At 40.7% G+C, this 16,351-nt stretch overlaps 1 protein-coding gene across 8 annotated transcripts in view; it reads right to left on the bottom strand.

The window, feature by feature from the left end:
* Window positions 1-16,317, bottom strand: part of tbc1d1 (TBC1 (tre-2/USP6, BUB2, cdc16) domain family, member 1) — a 52,967-nt gene extending 36,650 nt beyond the window's left edge. The window contains exons 1-3 of one of the 8 annotated variants that reach the window (XM_039795339.1): window positions 16,134-16,317; window positions 15,473-15,595; window positions 14,630-15,276 (exon numbers count right to left, since the gene is read on the bottom strand). In XM_039795339.1, the coding sequence (XP_039651273.1) occupies window positions 14,630-15,235 (606 nt within the window). In that variant the 5' untranslated portion in view covers window positions 15,236-15,276; window positions 15,473-15,595; window positions 16,134-16,317. Of the gene's footprint in view, window positions 1-7,167; window positions 7,272-10,307; window positions 10,470-14,629; window positions 15,596-16,133 lie in introns of those variants that run through there. The other 7 variants (XM_039795357.1, XM_039795374.1, XM_039795384.1 and 4 more) reach the window with 7 other exon arrangements.
* Window positions 16,318-16,351: the final 34 nt, after the last annotated feature.

Genomic DNA, 16,351 nt, shown 5'->3' with positions numbered 1-16,351 from the left:
CAGTGCTCTCACAGAACGATCATGAACACATATGATGTGATGATGCCTTAGTACCTGATGAAAAACCAACCTGAACGTACTCCTGCTAAATAATTTTTTTTAAAAGGAGCATTCTACAGTGTGTTGCAATCAATCAATTAAAGTTGAAAGTTTCAATGTTGGGGAATATCAGATGTAACTTGCATTTTTTTTGGGAAAGGCTCAGTTAGTCTCTTTCATCTTGAGATGCATGTAAGGAATAAGCAGTAGGACACAATCAGCACTGTTGGTTCCCCACGTTAAGTTTTATGTTACGTTTACTCAGCAGCTAAAAATGTCTTTTAATATCAACTCCCCATTGATATCAACAATTGCAGTTGCATAACAGTAGAGAGTACCACAGGGCCACAGCTCTTCCTCTCTGTCCCTCCAAACACTGTGTCTCCGGCTGAAATCCCAAATGGATACAGCAGTCAGGATGTAGCAGTTTGTTATAGAAAAATGGAGTATGCCGAGTTGAAAACGTTCACTTTCTTTTGAGCAAGTATACACACTCACTGCCATCCATAAACTTTATCCAGGAAACTGCAATAAAGATTATGTGTACTCTTATACTGATTTTGTATTACTTGGCTGTGAATGTAGTTTATATAATCTATGTAAACACTAATTTTCATACTTAACAGATGCAAGCCTGTCTGGTTAAAAAAAAACTAAATAAACCAAAAACAGCAGCATCAGAAACAGAGCAGAGCAGCAGCAAATGTCTTGTTGCTCTTGTCCGGCTTCCTGGATATTTATGTCCAGATGGGACTATTCATCATTATTCCTATTAATGCTTCGTAAGACAAAAAACATTCCCTGGCTAGAACATATATTCTTTGAATTTGTAGATGATCCCAAAAAAAAATTATTTCTTAGTTTTGTGATGCAGATGTGTTGCTATTCTTATTAACCTGGGCTGGTCTGCAGATAAGTGGATATTGAGGGTTAAATGAGGACAGCCTAGAACAAATGAACCATAACTCAGGGCTCTCACTCGCACAAAAATAATTTTCTGTAGCCACTCTTTCCATGACTACTAAGTCAGAGGATTTCCATGAGCGTTAAAACAGTCTTGACACATTGCCTGTGCCAGTTTTAAAGACAGACAAGCAGGAGCATAAGAATGTTTAAGAAAAATAAAAAGAGGCTAAGTAAGGTTATATAAACAGGCTTGGGGAAAAAGGTCAGTCAGCCAACCAACACAACACTTCACCAGAAATAGATCACATATCATTTTAGTATCAAGACTGTAGGCTTGAAATGTGGCTGTTTGGTTGGTCATTATTTGGCTAAAATGAGCTTGATAGCAAGTAAGTTACAATGAAATGTAAGTTTAAATAGCGAAAAAAAAAAAAAAAGTGGCATCCAACAAATGGTCTTCTGAGCTGTCACTGATCCTTGTCAACCAAAATAAAATAACAGCAACACAGTAAAAACCTGAAAACGTGGCATCTCATTGCACTACAAGTTCCTTTTGGTTTGTAAATACTCAATTATACATCAACCTGGTCTGTTTGCTATTTAAACCTGAATTAAGATCATTGTCACCCAATTGACCTATATTGTGTTTTGTTACAAACACATTCACTTGGTGATCTTTCTTCTACACACCAGGAACACTCTATGCTGTTGACTTGTAGCCTTTTGCTGATAATTGGCAACAGTTGCAACATCAACACTGTAACTACTGTATAACTAACTATTATACAGAGAAAATTCCCCTTTCATCATATTGTTGCAAAATAACTAATTCCACGCAGTGAGGCGGACTGCAGCCTGAAGTATTAAGCTGCTCTAGCTCAGCGTCCCTGAGTGAGTAAAGGCCCTGACACACCAACCCGATTATCGGCCATGGGACAGTCTGGCGAGGTCAGTGACTCGAGTGTGTTCCGTGTGTTCCGTGCCGTTGACAGCTGGAGGAGCCGTTGGACTTCATTTGGGCCGATTTGACATGTTGAATCGGAAGGCCGGCAGTCGGACTCAATGGCCAGCGCTAACCCGGAAATGACGAGCGGGATGAGCGGGACTATTGCCTCTCAACCTTTGTCGATCTGAAATGAAGACAGATTCCGCAACTGCATGGCCTATTTCTCGCTTAAAATGTTTTCAGAACTTGTTTCGGTGAACTATCTTCATAAAATATGAGCTCGTATTCCAAACAAGCCGCCATTACCAAATCTGGGAGCAGCCAGACCCACGTGATGCATTTGTCCAATCAGCTGCCGGTTTTCATTTTTTGGGCGACAATACAGATTAGCGCCCCCTGCTGTTATGAAGAGTATTACATCTCGCACATTCGCAGAACATACGCTCAAGTCAGCGTCGCTTCAGTGTGTTCCAAGGTACTGTTTAGACCAACTCGGCCTTTTCTGCTGACGGTCGGCCATCGGGTTGGTGTATCAGAGCCTTAAAGGATAGAATCAAGTCGGACATTTTCTTACAGCCAATTTGTTTGTTTTTTTATATATTATCAACATCTCCTATTTCCATAACTAAAACTCCAGTAACACACAGACAAAAAAATAACTTAGGGTAAGTCTAAGTAGGAAGTTTGAATTCTTGCTGTTCTGCGATTGTTTGATCACTGGCATATTGAGTTCATTATACTAAATAATGCAGGAAGATCAGGGCGCTGGGTTTGTTATGATTTTGTGGCTTACTTCCTTACTTCTATTTACTGAAAAAAGAAAAAACAAAAGATAAAGTGCTACAAACATATATCATTATCATCTACAAAACAAACCGGACTATAGCCGTTGGCTGCCAACATACAAATGCTTCTCCTATTGTGTGCCCACTTTGTTACACCACACTGGCAGTGAACCACACCAAGGAACAACAAGGAGGAAGTAGACGAGCAAAGCAGAAGCAGTGGTTGAGTCACATCAGTTCATGTGAGATGCCAGAGCAGCTACTAAAACTGCAGTCTCACAGACTCACACATCCAGCTCCTGCTGTGTCTTGCCTCGGCATGAGATGTGTTCACTCTTGTTCTTTTATCCAAACAATACCTGCCTCCAGGGTTTCCCGCAGAAAATTTGTTAGTTAAGGTGGTAGGGTGGGGATTGCCATCAGATGGGGGGGGGGGGGCGACTCACAACCTCAGCCTGTCAGTCACTCAATAGGACACAGTGAACACAGTGGTGCATGCCTGTAACAGAGGAAGTCTAACGTTAACCCATACCGTGACAGCTTTCATCTCACCGTTATATACGCTGTCCGCGTGCACTTGCAACCGCTTTACCGGCATTGCCGTGACTCACTGTGGCTTTAACAAAGTCAACGTTGTTTCACTCCGTCGGCACCACAGCTCTGCGTGTGTGTGTCGGCAGTCGGAGCTCCGCTCTCTGTCAAGATGCAGAGACGTCATCAGATATGCTCGCGATTATGTGCTCTCAGGTACCGAAATTTTTTTTTATATTCCTCGGTAGTACCAACGTTATTTGTTCGGTACCAAAACCTAGTAATGAGTGGCACATAACGTGAAGTAACATGCCATTTTATTTTGTTTGAGTTTTAACTTGTCCAGTGGGGCAAGTAAATTTCTCTTCGACATGCCCTACAAAAAAAGTAATTTTCCCTTTTTCAAAAGATATCAAAACAGCAGTAAAGTGGTGGAAAGCGAGTGTGTACATTTACCTTAATTTGAGTAAAATTTTGAGGTACTACACTACAATTTGGAGGGAAATACTTTTCACTCCACTACATTTACTTGACAGCTGTATTTGCTGTTACTTTGCAGATTAAGATTTTATATCAATGTATGCAGTGTTTCCCACACAGACTAATTTGTGGCGGTGCGCCACACAATCAACACCAGCTGCCACGTATTTCATTTTGTAAATTTATATATATATATATATATATATTTTTTTTTTTTTGATATATATATATTTTTTAACGCTATTTAAAACACGCATTTAAAACACGTTCAGCTGCATTTCCTTTCCCTGCTCTTCTTTGTCTCTCGGTCACTTGCGTCTCTTTCACATAGGCCACACACACACACACACACACACACACACACACACACACACACACACACACACACACACACACACACACACAGCCCCTCCCCTCCGTGCACACAGCGTCTGTCTCCATGAAAACGAGAGAAGACGGCTGGCGAAATTCACAAGTTCACGAAAGGTTGGTATCTCGTGAACACCTTTACACAATCACACATTAAAAAGTGCTATACAAATATTTTCTATTCTGAAGACAATGTTGTCAGTGTGTTAATGTTGGAGTCCCGTACCGACTCTTAGCAAATAAGCGATTGCGCTCTGCTTTAGAAAGTCAACTAGTCGCAAGTTTGCGGTAAAATGCGGTTGGGTTGTTGAGGTCAAAACACTATATGTAGCAGCTGTGAATCAAATAAACTTATTATAAATAATGTTATGTAATTTCTTTACTCTTACACTGAATGTTTGCTGCTTCAATACAGATGAGTATTAAAAAGTATTTTCCGCGACTGAAAAAGGCATGTGTTGAGGATGAAGACCAGCCTGAACCGAACAGTCCGACCAGTGTAATTTGTTATGTTATTAATTTGTTTACAATATTTTCAGGCTTCAACCAATGCTGCTCAAGCAGAAAGACAAGGTCAGGTCAGGGAGAGAAAGAGAAAGAGATAGATTTGTTAGGTATTGAAGAAAGAGTAGGAGAGGAGGACAGCATCCAACAGCGTGTCCTCAGTTTTTGATACTTGATTGTTACGAAAATAAGTATTTTACCACCCCCATGAACAATTGTTCATTGTGCTGCCCAAACCTACTTAATGCAGCAGAAATGCAACATTTCTTTTCTTTAAAAATGTGTATAATTCCCCTCTTTTCATTTAAAATGTCTTAATGCCATCTTTTACCTATAGATTCGGAGACACCATACAATTTCCGACTATCCGTGCTTCACTCACTGTTTCTATTCCCCTCTCCCAACATCATCATCAGCATCACTCCAGACACCATGTTTCTCACCCTCTAGCTTCTAGTGCCTCCTTGTTTTTAATCTTCCTGGCACGAGAGTGGAGTCTGCTATCTGTCCACTAACAACAGACCTCTCTCTGTTTTGCTTACCCCCCTCCATCTACCCTTTCCTCTTCCGTCTGCTTTCACTGCTTGATTCTCTGAAACACCTCAATCAACAGATACATTTAGTCCTTGCATGTGCCTCTCCTCTCACTCTCTCTGTTATTAAAGACATAGAATAGCCATAAAGAGGAGGAGGATTTGTTTTCTTAATTGTACTGGTCTAGCCTTTTATCATGTCAGCCCACCTACCCCAGTTTCACTCCCTCTGCTTTGTTTGGCTGATTAACGGCTCCTTAACGGCTCAGCATGATGACGTTTAGTCTATTTAGTCATTCAGTTACTCCCTTCCCAATGCAGTTTTACCCCCGTCTGTATAAGTACAGTTCACTTAACTACCTGCAACAAACATGCCAATCTAACATGCATAATATCAAAATGTTGGAATTTTATTTTGCATGGTTTCTCATTTGAGAAAGTTCGACTGAAAGAAAAGTAGAGCTGAAATAATTACTTTATAACAACTATTTTATAATTTGATTAATCATTTTTAAGTATTTTTTCAAACAAAAATAGCAACATTTTCTGGTACCAGCTTCTTAAAGTTGTGATAGGCATATATTCCTAATTTTTTGACATTTCACAGACAAAATGATATATCAAATACATAATACATACATCACAATGTTAAATCAATGATGAAAATTATAGCTTGTTGCAGCCTTAAAGGAACGTATATGTTTTTTTAAGGGGGCTTTCACAACTGCCTCATTTAGTTCGGTTGAATCACACTAGAGTTAATTTTCCCCCTTGGTGCGGTTCGTTTGGGCAGGTGTGATTGCAGCAATCACACTCGGATGCACGTCAAAAGCGGACCAAACAAGCGACCTCGAACCGCCCCAACTGCTGTATGTGTACTCCACAAGTCTGAGCTAAATGGCTCCTGTAGTCAGGTGTGCTTTGCAATCTGCGATGCGGCAGAGCATGCAAACTGTAGCAGCTTGCAATGTTTCTCTCACAGAAATAGGCTGCGGTCAAGCTCGCCGTAACACGCATTTCCGTGGTCAAACCAGACGTAGTAACGTCGCTCGTGAAACAATGTCTGAAAAATTATTGAAATGAGCTGGTTTGACCATGGAGATGCAAGAAATATGCACTAGTCCAGAACACAGGACCTTCTTTCTGTATTTACTTTGTTGCTCCCGCCTGACACATCTGGCCAGTAAGCGCTGGTAGTAATGCATGCAAACAAACTATGGGTGTGAAAACGCCTTAAGAAATGATGGCGGTAGTCACTAATAGCATGCTGGGGATCTCTCCAGCCTTGATGAATGCAAACAGACACATTTCTTTGTACGTCATTGTCATGTGTCATCTATTCTTGGATTTCGTGTTCCAATACTTCCCCGTTTTTAGACTGCTCAAACAAGGCTAAAACGTCAGATTTGGAGGTGTCGATTGGATTGAAGGGGAGAGGGTTTGCTCGTCAGAGGGCAGCCTTAGCTTTAAACACACAGCATCTTGTTCAGTGTAACATTAACATGATCTTAAACAGGAAGGCAGTTGGACACAGCCTCAGACTGTGACCCACTAGCTTGGCCTCTCACAGAGAACAACATTGAAAAAGCATGTTGTCTCTCACCAAACGAGAATAAAATAGAACTTCTGTTGTACTGAACTCGAAAAGAAGGAAGTTACACAAGTACCACCGGTAAAAGAGAAGCTGCAATTCAGTGCAATTAACAAAATCACCATTTGTCTTCACTCTTCGGCTACATTAGGCTTCTTTCTTTCTAGACTTTCTAAACTATGTAGTTTACCCCTCTTACAAGGCTGAGGGACTCCGGTACAGCCATGGGCTCCACATTTATTAAACAGTAGGCTGACATGACAAGAAGTTTGCCACACAAAGATACAACTAAACAATGAAAGAATGTATAGAATCGTCAACTTTAAAGTTCAAAAGTGAATAAGTATCTAGTTTTAACCATACTAAATGATCTGTATTAATAAATAAATCAGTAAAATATGGACAAAAGCTACACACAGAGACAGATTACTCATACAGCACCTTAATAAAATACTTTGTAGAAACACTGTAGGTCCAACTTACCAGACTAGCCTAAATGGATATTTGAAGTCTGACTAGAGATGCCAGGAGGTCAAAATTTTGTACAGGTTACAGAGGAATGTCACTGAAAAAACCCAGTGACACACCAGCCAGTCTAGAAAATCATCAACAACAATGACGAGCCAGAAAAAAAGCCCCACTTCTGCACTTCCCATGGTCATATGCCTGGGTCTCGTGCCTTGTGGAGCAAAGCCAGAGCTCACAGAAGTTCAAAGTGCAGGAGCCATACAACATATGAGAAGCACCACTAACAGAAAGTTAAGCACAAAAGAGAGAAGGAGGAAAAATTTTCAAAGGGTGGTGATGGTCGTAAAGCAGGCACTGAGTGACTGCCCCAAGAGTCCAACACATTGACATCACTCTATTGGGATTAAGGAGCCACTTCACAGCACAAAGACAAGTGAGGCAGAGTTGACAAACTCATTCAAATGTGATAGGGACACAATGTAGGGGCTTGTTGTCAAATTGCTGTGCTGAGTCAGAATGAACTCTTGGGTAAGAAAAAATGAGGTCGGTAAGGCTCACAGATAACCCCAATCTTCTCATCTAGGAAGATTGTATAGGTGTTGCTCAAAGACTGACACGATGATAGGTGAGGCAAGCAAAACGCTGAATAAACAAAGTGAAAGACTGCTAGACAAATAGACAGAAAGGGGACTGACAACTGACAAGGACAGACTGTCAGGCATACAGTAAAACGACAGGAAGGTGCCTCTGGTTTACAGGCTTGTTTCTACAACAGCACAAGGAGTGTGTCACACGAGGAGGGAGGGAAACGCATGTGAAACCGAAGAGATTCCAAGAAGAGGGTATGGCAAAGAAGGAAAAAAAGGGGTCTCTCTTGGACAATTTGGGTAATCATTAACATTAACATAATCATTAAATTTTTTTGTCGAAATGAAAATGCTGCCTAGGGTACTTTCTTAGTTGAGACAGAAGGCAGTTATTTTAGCTGACGGTGAGAGCCTATACTGTATGAAAGCTCATAGGTCATTCTGGAGAATTTATGTCAAGCAACATCTCCCATTCAAACCAAGTAAATATCACTAGTTTTTCATCACAACTCAAACAATATCACAATTGCTTGATCAGAAAACCAAAAAGCACCTGCAAAAAAGGGCCACAGTCCCCAATATTCTGCAGTTCAAAGGATAACGCTGAGTCTCACTTTAGGCCAAGGCTTTAAGGTGGCTTGTGTGTGAAACCAGCCATAAGAAAGAAAGAGAGAGAGAGAGAGAGAGAGAGAGAGAGAGAGAGAGAGAGAGAGAGAGAGAGAGAGAGAGAGAGAGAGAGAGAGAGCTGAAGTGAAAGCTCGAGACAGACTATGTGACTAATACGGTGTACAAAACGTTTTGCCTCCTCTTCCAAGAGTCAAGTCCTAGCGTAAGCACAATGGCTCTGGAGGTGATATCCCCATGACTCACTCTATACACCTACATTACAACAGCTAAGCAGACTGGGTTTTCATGTTCTAAACTTAAGAGGGTATGACAGTCAGTTAGCCACTGTTTAACAGAGCCAGCAGCTTTAACAACATCCAGTTGAGGATAAAAGAAAATATTGAAAAATTTCCATCATATGTTCCAAGAGCCCAAGGTGATGTGTTTGCCCAACTAAAAGTCCAAAACCTAAAGGTAATTAGGTCAATTTACTGTTATGGAAGACAATGGCAAAAATTCACATTTGGGAAACTGTAACCAGTGATTTTCTTGTCACATTTGCTCAATATATTCTTTATCACTCATTTCTGTCATTTTAGGCCTTTATTTCCACAGGAAAGATGAAGACATGAAAGGGGAGAGAGAGGGGGAATGACAAACAACAAAGGGCCGCAGGTCAGAGTCGAACCCACGGCCACTGCGCCAAAGAGCAAACCTCCACAAGTGTGCCTGCTCTACCAACTGAGCTAACCCGGCCACTTATGAGGACTATTGTTGACTGCTCCTCAGATCCCTGCAGGGTAAATTGAGACAGCTAGCTAGACTATCAGTCCAATCTGAGTATTTAGCAGCGGCTCTGTGCGAAGCTTAGCGCCGCACGATTCTGACTGGTTTAAAGAAATGCTATTAAACCAGAGCATGTTTTCCTCCCATCCCCGAATGCCATGTGGAGTAGCGCGCTTTGGAAGAGGGTCTGGCAAAGCAAGACTATTCTGACCCCAACCACAGGCACACACCATAGTTTGCAGCAGATAAACAATAATAAATAAAAAATAAACATGATTTTAAGTAGGCCTACATGATGTAATAAAACCCCCATTCAAAAGAAAACTCATCTTCAAACTTCAAAGTAGGTCTGAAAAACTGAAAAATCACAATCTAATATAATAATAATATAATGCATTTTGTTTAGCTGTCTAGAGTACATTAAAAAAATCTAACTGCTGGCAGTTGTAGAAACCTAGCTAAATGTCCCTCAACATTTACAACCAGCACACCAACAGCAACCCTTTAGTGACCAGAATCACACTGAGATTTATTGCCAAAGTAAGTTTTCACTTGTATGGAATTTGACTTGCTGTGTTTGGTGCATACAATAACACTAACACTATTAAACAGGGAATAAACAATACAGCAAAGTACTGTAACAGTGAATAACATGAATATAGATATAGAAATATTGCAATAAAATGATGTAAAAGACACTCTTACAAATATGTACACTATTACTGAGTGATGACACTTTCCACTCATAACTTCTTGACCAGTTATGGTAAGGAAAGGTTGACCAACAAGAGCAGTAACAGAGCAGTTACATGTACTGTTAGTGTATTAGGCTCACTTGTTATTTAAAGCATTACATTGGCAGTCACATTTTACATAAAGACAAGCTTGTGTAGTTACTTAAATAAAGAAAATGTAAAACCATAATGTATGGTGAAAACTAATGAGTAAGGTTCACGTTAAAAAAAACACGTTACTAGACATGTAACGACTATTCTGCTGGAGTCATGTAGCTAATGTTAACGAGAGCTAACTTGTTGAACTTGGCTAACAGGTTGCGCTAATTTGGCTAATGTGAATGCTCGCTAACTACCTCGGTTAACGTTAGCTTTCTGCCTGCTTAGCATGGCACGCAAATTTAACAAAACCGCACCGACACGCCTTTCAGACTTAACTTACATCTTTTTGTTCTTGTTTTACGTTGAACAGGTTGAGTCGCTGGAGTCGTGCTCTCATCCCATCCGCCATAAACTTTACTAAAACGAGATCGGAGCGGTTACTTCTCCGAGACTTATCTCTGACCGTGTGGGACACTTCAATATAATTTCATTGGAAAGTTGAGTTTGCTCACTGAAGCTGAGGATCCTGCGGTTAAGCTTCATGTTGGCCAAAATAAAATTACAACACATCCAGTTTACAAATTTCAAAGTAACATATTACCATAACTTCATATGGATATCTTTTATACACCCACTGGTTTGCTTTTGTTTTGAAGGCCAATTTACCAACTTCCGACTTTATTCCAGTTAACTGTGGTCAGCTTGTCTCACCTAAATCCGCCAATATGTTTTGGAGAATTGGGTGGACACAGTTCCTGTCCCGGGGCAGTCAAACTAGGCGGTAGACTTTTGGATGGTTTTTCACTTTACCGTTGCATGATCAAGATTGTGTCTATTATCTTTGTTGGTATGACTGAACGTAAAGAGTATTTCCGTTTTCTGTAAACAGAGCAGACCCTATCAAGCAGGAATGAATGCCCTTGGGATTATGCATCGCTGCAACATAGTTAGTTGGAAACATAGACTTTGGTTGGGAATGCTGAATAGTGAACTTGATAGCCCAGAAGTTTCTAACCGTTGTTATGTGGTCCTTTGGTCAACATTTGACACAAGTTTGTCTCGAACTCTACAGTCTCAGTACAGTTTGTATTGTAGATTACTTTGATAGTGTAGGCTAACATCCAGCAGCTGTCATTAACTTGTCTCATTTCCATGTCTTCAAATGAAATAATGGGAAAACTATATTTGTACCTATAGATCATATCTAATCAGCATTTGTTTTAACCACAAGTTGCTATTAAATCTTGATTCAATTATTTTACTTCTATATTTTTCTAATACCGGACCAGTCAAACCCACATGTTGATCATACAGTTGTAGAACTTAATAAAAAGCTATTATGGAAACCTAAATATTTAATATCAAGTAGAAATAGTGATATAAAATAGTTAGTAGTGGAGAATGGAGTATCACATAGTCTTAAGTAAATATTTACTAATATCTAATAAAGATGAAGCAGTTGGTTTGGGATTTCAGTTTGGTTGATGATGTGATATATGATTATGAATGATTATATTATATCAAATTCAATTAGATAAGACTTATTAGATTACGCTGAACTTTTCTGTCACAAGCTAACTTTAATATTTATGACTTAAATATTGTAGTGATTAGTGTGTCATTAAAAGTTGACTACATAAGCCTACTTTATCACGTTGATATCTAAAAGAGAATAGTTCTTTCCGGTCATTTAGTCACCATGAATTAATCACCAATGGTCAAAACTAGCATCTAGTAATAGAACAACTCATCTCAGGTTTAAATAGATAATGATAAAATAGGTACAAGTAGTAATACTGAAATATCTTATCTTTAGTCATTACCATCTGCTCACCCACAGACAAGTGATTAAGTAATAGTAATAATAAAGCTACATTAAATAAAAATAATTATATAGTTAGGGACTATGGGGAAGTAACAAAAATTAGCAGCAACTGAAATCAAACAATGAAAAAACTGCAAGAAACATATTCATTTATAAAACGTTCACACTGAAACATTGTGAACTTTGTACACTTCAGTAGTGACACCCTGTGGTTACTTTTTTTGCTACTCCAGGAGCAGCAGGGGAAACTCCACATACCCTGAGACAGTTTCTGTCCCCTGACACAGAAGCGGAAGTTTTTTCCTCTGCAGGGTTTAAATTATGTACTTATGATACATTTTCCTCTAATGACTATTTTTTATGAAAAACAAATAATGCTTATAACAGTGTCCCACATCTTTATATGAAACAGAGAAGTCAGAATACAGTGAATTTCAAAATACAGCCAATTAGTTGGATGTTGAATATCTTGAATGTCCCATGTCCTGTTTTATGTGTAAAATTTCATATCTTATTTTCAGCAGTTCAAATTGTTGGGTGAATAGCTCAGAAGTAAATTTGCACTGTACAAGTGAGGACCATTATAATGCATTTCCTAGCCTCCAATCTTAACTATCATAACTACTATCAAAATATGATACAGCAGACCAAAGAATCATCATAGTCTGTTACCATATCTACTGCAAGCTGGATAAATGCTACTGTACCTTTAATTTCCCAAGGGCTCGTAATGTGTGTGACTGTTACGATATAGTACAGAAAAATGTAATTTACTTTTCCTGCATCTTTTGCAGCTCTATTTTTGAATGTGAGCCCATACATAAACACTTGAATGTTTGCTGCACATGAAATTGTGAAGATTGTGAGTGTGATTCTGTGTGTGTGTGTGTGTGTGTGTGGGGGGGGGGGGTCACATGTTTCCTGTGTAAAATGTTTACAGATCTGGTGGTGTGTGGTTTTGGTTCTAAGGGTGCAAGGATGTTCCAGATTCCCATTTATTGTATTAAATAAGAACTAAGCTCACAACATTGTATAAACTAAAGCAAAATGACTCTTGTAAAGTCCTTTGGCAGTGCCCAAGGATTGCACACATATTCTGTGTGCATGTAAGTGTGTGCATGTAAGTGTGTGTGTGTGTGTGTGTGTGTGTGTGTGTGTGTGTGTGTGTGTGTGTGTGTGTGTGTGTGTGTGTGTGTGTGTGTGTCCAAATGTGAAAACAACAGGTGGTCAGCCTGACATCATCATCGCATTCTTGAAAGGGCTGAAAAGAGAGAGAGAACAACACGCATCCACACACACAAACGCCACAACAAAAATACATCACAACAGGCGCTGGGCCACAGGAAGTGGTCGCCATGGCAACATGGTTCTACATCCTGCTCGGTTAATGTAAAGCAAGCTCATTTGACTCTCATTCAAGCACACACAGAACAAATGCCTGCACAGTCATCGCAACACATGAACAGCCTGTGTGTTTATGGTCAATTACAGTTTATATCATTATGATACAGTACATGCTAGCTGTTCATAGATTTGAAGCATATGCAGGTATTTGTTATGTGAGCCCAGACGTGTGCGCATGTGCCTTGTAAAGAGCAAGAAAAACAGTCCTAAATCAAGGTTGAGCTTACATTTTGTATTCTGACTTCTCTGATTCAGTTAGTATCTTCCATTGTCTTCATCTCTCTAATTTGGCCAACTCTTTTAAGTCTTTGTATTTTGGGCATGGCATGAAATGAAGATGCTTTCCAATGTCTCTTACTTGAGTCAGACACTAGCCACAACTTTATAGTGCAGAGGCTGTTGGCAAATGTGGAGGAGAGGTTAAAGATTTAGAGATCAGGAGGGTGTTGGTCAGAAGAGTGTGTGAATGTGTGTGTGTGTGTGTGTGTGTGTGTGTTGTATGTGGAGACTGCCCTGTTGGATCTTTGCAAAGACCTGAACTGCTCACAGACTGATAATTGACGCTGTGCTCATTTTTGCTGGAGACTTCAATCAGGCTAACCGTAAGATGGTTATACCTGGCGCCCGGAGAGCTCTGTTGGTAGAGCGGACGCCCATGTATAAAAGTTTACTCCTCGACGCAGTGGGCTGGGGTTCAACTCTGACCTGCGGCCCTTTGCTGCATGTCATTCCCCCTCTCTCTCTCTCTCTCCCCTTTCATGTCTTCAGCTGTCCTGTCAAATAAAGGCCTAAAAATGCCCAAAAAATAATCTTAAAAAAAGAAGATGGTTACACCTGACTTCCATCAACATGTTGACTGTGCCACTCAAAAACGACTATAGAACGGAATCACTACCTGCGTTTGTGCGGCCATCTTGCTGTGGTCAAAGTATGTAACAAAAACTATGGCACGTGCGCCGTGAGGTCAGGAAATGGTCAAGCCAATCAACAGCCGCTCTACAGTCTGCACTACACAACGCAGTCTGGAGCACGTTCCAGGTTATCACCATCGACGTCACAGATGACATCTACCCTCAGGCCACTAGGATCCTAAATGAGGAGACTGCCTAAGATCAGTGCATCTGCCAGTGGAGAACAGGTGATTTGGCCTTTTTGCAGATTTTTTAGTTGTCTGTTATTTATAGCAGACAAATCCTGCTAATTGGTATTGAACACATGTACAATATGGAGTGATGAGGTCTGGAGCAGACGTTTATAGTTAGAGCTTTTTCATTGTGCACCTTATTAAGTATGTGTTGATGCAACTGTTTGAGCTCTAGTTTGGCTAAAGCGTGGAGATTCACTTCACCATTTCCACTATTGTCATTATTATTATTACACCTCTACATTATGCCTACAGCCAAACTCGTGTTTAATCTCACACAAACACATACCTTGGTGCTGTCCTGGCACTGGAAGACATAGCAGGCACAGTTTTTTGCATCTCTGACCATGCAGCCAAAGCTGCTAGGCTCCTGGCTGTTGTGAATTAGCTTTGTCACTTGATGAGGACGACATTCAAACAGCACTGTGTGTGTCAAAGGGTCCCAGACAACTCCCTCTCCCAGAACGGACACACATCGCACCAATGATGCTGACGCACACAGAAAAACTTTCTGATTACAGGTAGAAGGTTCCAACTGTCCTCCAGACCGCATCCCAGGACCCAGATTCTTCTCTGCAAGCCGAGACTTGCTGATCTCAGCCACCACCCAAGGCAGCATGGCCATGGTGGTCAGGTGGTGGACGGGCAGAAAACCGATCAATATCAGTTTGTATCGTACCTCCTCCTCTCCTTCTTCCTTGACCTTTTCCCCCAATGTTGTATTCCTGTCCCTAGCAGAAGAGGGTTTCTGAGGACACAGTGCGGAAGAGGTGAAATGTGAAAGTGATGGACATGAGCGGTGGTTTAAAGTTATGTTAGGAAGGGGTCTCTCAGCGCTCCCTGGCTTGGAGGGTTCATCCCGTCTGGGCTTCACTTCAAAGTAGAGTCCCTCCATGGCTGGTGGGGCCGAAGGCCGCTGTCTGCCTCTGCTTTTACCTGCAAAACATCAGTTAGAGGACAGAGGCACTTAAAGGGGAAATGTAGCTGTGCTCCACTTTGTCTGTATAGAATCAGGACACTGTGAATCAGCGGAGTCTTTCCATGTAATAATCACAGGGTCATTTGGAGGGTGCTATAAAATGACCACCTGGTGTTGTTTACCCAATCAGAAACACATGACTTCACTACTGACCTACACTTTAACAGTCTCAAGGACACACACAGCTGATGACAGCTTTACTATGAGGATCATACTTGGCCAGTCGTGTGTGTCAGAAAGAGAAGGGAGGTAGATGTCCAGCTGACAACCTCTGCCCTACATAAACAACAAACGACATTATAATCACATAGACAGACAGAGGTGTGTTAGAATTTGTAGGTAAAATCAGTGGGAAAATGTACAAGCAACTACATCAACATTAATAGCGGGACATGATGAAAATGTTTATAATAAACAGATCATACCAGCTATGGAATCAAAACATTGACGTTAAGTTATAGAGAAATAAAACGAAGGCGGCTGCTTACGTACCTCATATTTGACCTTGCAATATAAATAAAGCCTCAACTTAAATCAGCTGGGACAGTGCGGCATGCAATATAGGTCGGCCTGCTGCACCAGAACACCAACGGAAGTTAAAATGAGATTTCATTTTCGAGGAGCGCAGCCGACATGCCTTCTTTTACAGGTTATTGTAATTTTACGCACGGAACAAGTTATTTTTACGCACGAAGTTGCGCAGACAACCAAAGCGCGCACGATTCATGTATGCTATTGCCGAAGTGCACAGTAGATATTTTAATCAAGTTTCAAAACATTTCCTCTGCTCTTCTCATGCCAGCAGTCTTCTTACCTGTTTACTGAATGTCCGATGCGGGAATCGCAACTAAGAAAGGTTGTAGTGCATTTTAGAGCAACTACATACTGTACGTACACAGAGACACAGAAAGAAAGAGATACTGTAGGAAGAGCTTCACACAGCCCTAGCGGTCTGTAGTTTGAGTTAAATATAGAGGACAGGGCAGACCCGACCTCCCTCCTCTCCTATCAGTACTCAGATGGGGCATGACA

This window comes from Perca fluviatilis, chromosome 1, assembly GCF_010015445.1.
Source record: "Perca fluviatilis chromosome 1, GENO_Pfluv_1.0, whole genome shotgun sequence".
Lineage (NCBI taxonomy): Eukaryota > Metazoa > Chordata > Actinopteri > Perciformes > Percidae > Perca > Perca fluviatilis.
The sequence above is the reverse complement of the archived record's forward strand: the minus strand, read 5'-3'. Positions and strand labels throughout refer to the sequence as shown.